At 46.0% G+C, this 2500-nt stretch overlaps 1 protein-coding gene across 1 annotated transcript in view; it reads right to left on the bottom strand.

Moving 5' to 3' along the window:
- Window positions 1-1467: 1467 nt before the first annotated feature.
- The window catches only part of LOC126571626 (DNA repair protein XRCC3), a 1067-nt gene continuing 34 nt past the window's right edge, over window positions 1468-2500 (bottom strand). Inside the window, exons 1-3 of the mRNA XM_050230306.1 lie at window positions 2434-2500; window positions 2036-2376; window positions 1468-1952 (exon numbers count right to left, since the gene is read on the bottom strand). The exon at window positions 2434-2500 is cut by the window's right edge and continues 34 nt beyond it. Of these exons, the coding sequence (XP_050086263.1) occupies window positions 1500-1952; window positions 2036-2376; window positions 2434-2461 (822 nt within the window). The 5' untranslated portion in view covers window positions 2462-2500 and the 3' untranslated portion in view covers window positions 1468-1499. The remainder of the gene's footprint in view (window positions 1953-2035; window positions 2377-2433) is intronic.

Below are 2500 nucleotides of genomic sequence, written 5' to 3'. Positions count from 1 at the left end.
ACCATCAAGCGAGTATTATGCAAGGCTCAGCTGGTGAACGGAAATCTAATTCGACGGGCTGATCATACTTCTTTTTTTAATTGGACAAGAATGCAAAGAAACGACGAATCGCGTAGTGCTCACTTATACAGCGTATCGCGACCTAACGGAAAATCTCTTTGCTAATACGTTCGTCAAATATTCTATTTACAATCCCATTTTTACTGACCTAAAGAATGGTGGTGTGCAGATTTGGGATGATTGTACGTGAGCTAAGAGATCAGTTTTTGTATGAGATTTTTTTCTTATCTGTCCGCTTGTGACCTACTTCCAGTCGAGGATATGAATAGAAGCCCCCCAGGGAAAGGGGTAGCATCTACAGGCCACCGTCTCTAGAGAGTAGGTTCCATAGATGGAGCAGATAAGTTCGCCTGATGTTCATAGCAGCTCGTATATCGCAATACAGAAGATGATCGTAACAACTATGTCTATCGGGTATTAAACGAATGTGATGTGTAAATAGTGTTAGGTCCTCGACAACCAAACAGGTTCGTTAGAAAATTTCGAGCGTTAGGAAGGGCGGAACCCCCTATATTAACTCAAACTCAACTCGTGTCTATCCAGCTGTGTAATGTTACTACTAAGACAATCGGAACTAAAGAAACAAAACAAAAAAAACCCAATGAAAACTCACCGGAACAGGACGCCCGTTCTTAGCACTACCGTAACCGCTGTAACCTGTGTAACAATCCTTGTCACTCTTTCTCTCTCTCTCTCTGCATATTCGCGCTATATTCGGTCCCCATTTCTAATCCCGCTACTCTTGCCGTGTTGTTGTTACTCGATATCGACGTTTTTAAAACGACATTACCCACCATCGCCACCGTTCGTAAAGAGAAAGAGAAAGACAAACAGAAACTAGTGAGAAATGTTTTAAAACATACGATTACAGAGACTATAGAGCATAGCTGCAGCCGTAGAGAAAATGTGAGCGACATTTTAAAGACTCAAGAAAGTATATATATTAAAATATAAACTAGATGGAACAACACGAGCAAAGCCGGTAGCGTAATGTGGTTAGTTTAGGAAATGTTTAAACAAGAAAAAGCAAAAAAAATATCCAGAAGCAGCATACACTGACAAACTATCGAAAACGCTAGTAATGCAAATAAAATAATCGTGTCACAGCAGAGATACTCCAGCGGAAAGCAGTCTTCCCGAGGCACCGTGCGTTCGACTCTCATGGTGGTGCGTGCTGCTGCTCCACCGGGAGCGCTCTGGTTCTCCAAGAGCAAGTCCCACGTTGAATCATTTACCCGTTACCAACCACACGCTTTTGTAGTTTTTCTGTATTTTATCAAAATACTGAAATCAATGTTTACGATCAGCAAACCCAAGGAGGCTGGCAACCCGTTAATATAGTTACCGTGCAGTCGATGGGCTGGGCTGTAATAACCAACTTCTTTGTGGAACCGATAATAAATCTGCCAACTGCCGTGTCTAAGGCGTTCATGTGGGAGCTATTCATTCATATCCGGTATGTGCCCTAGCGGTAGATCGGGAACATCGCAGGGACCCGATTCGTCAATTTGAAACACCCCATGTGCCGGACCAATGGTGGGTCCAAACACGACAACACAGCGCTTGTACTTTCCCTCAGTTCGACACAACTGCAACCGGGTGTGTACCATCGAGCTCCACGATAAACCGAGGGCCGCTATTTTCTTCCCTTTGGTTTGTGGTACCGAGCCATCGATCACACAGCGTACCTGATTGTTAACGTAAACTGCCATGTTGTACTGCTCCTGGTACAACTGTAGTTGCTTCACTATCTCACGAAACGTAGCTGCCCGGGCTTTATAGTCGTGTTCGCCGATGAAAGGACCCGTGATGGAGTCAATAATGACTAGGCTCACGGGCGTGCTACGCAGCAATTGTGGTAACTGTTTGAACAAACAGTTTGTCAATGATGGCTGGAAGGCAATACGGCGGAGAAATTAGAAAAAATATGTTAGAGAATATCCGTGTCCTCCGCATCGGTGCGCGGCCAGCTTACCACACATTTAACGTGCTCAACCAGTATGTGATCGGCAAAGTTGTGCTGCTGCACGAATGGATCGCGGGGATGCCGCCGTTTCAGTGCCGCCTCCATCTGAAGCAATCTTCCGGAGGGAAAGGGATGCTCGGTAGAGATAAAAACAACCGACGCATCCGGCACTTGGCGCTGTGCTTCCAGTGCCAGTTTTAATGCGATCTGCGTCTTACCGGCCCCGGGATCACCTGCCATCTCCACAATCCCCCTCCGTGGAATCCCGCCATCGGTCATCGCATCGAGCAACTCGAGACCAAAGCTTAGTTTCGCCCACCGGGCTGCATGTTTGGTTTCGATGTCGGTACCTAAAAACGAATAGATGAAACGCTGGTGACCATGGCGCTCCCATGCAGTGTACTTACCGCTAGTGAATCCTTCAAATGCCGACATTCTTGCACAAAATCCTGACCCACAAAACGCACTTTACTG

Source organism: Anopheles aquasalis, chromosome 2 (assembly GCF_943734665.1).
Source record: "Anopheles aquasalis chromosome 2, idAnoAquaMG_Q_19, whole genome shotgun sequence".
NCBI classification, from domain to species: Eukaryota; Metazoa; Arthropoda; class Insecta; order Diptera; family Culicidae; genus Anopheles; species Anopheles aquasalis.
Note: the sequence above shows the minus strand (reverse complement) of the source record. Positions and strands in the feature narration are given on the sequence as shown.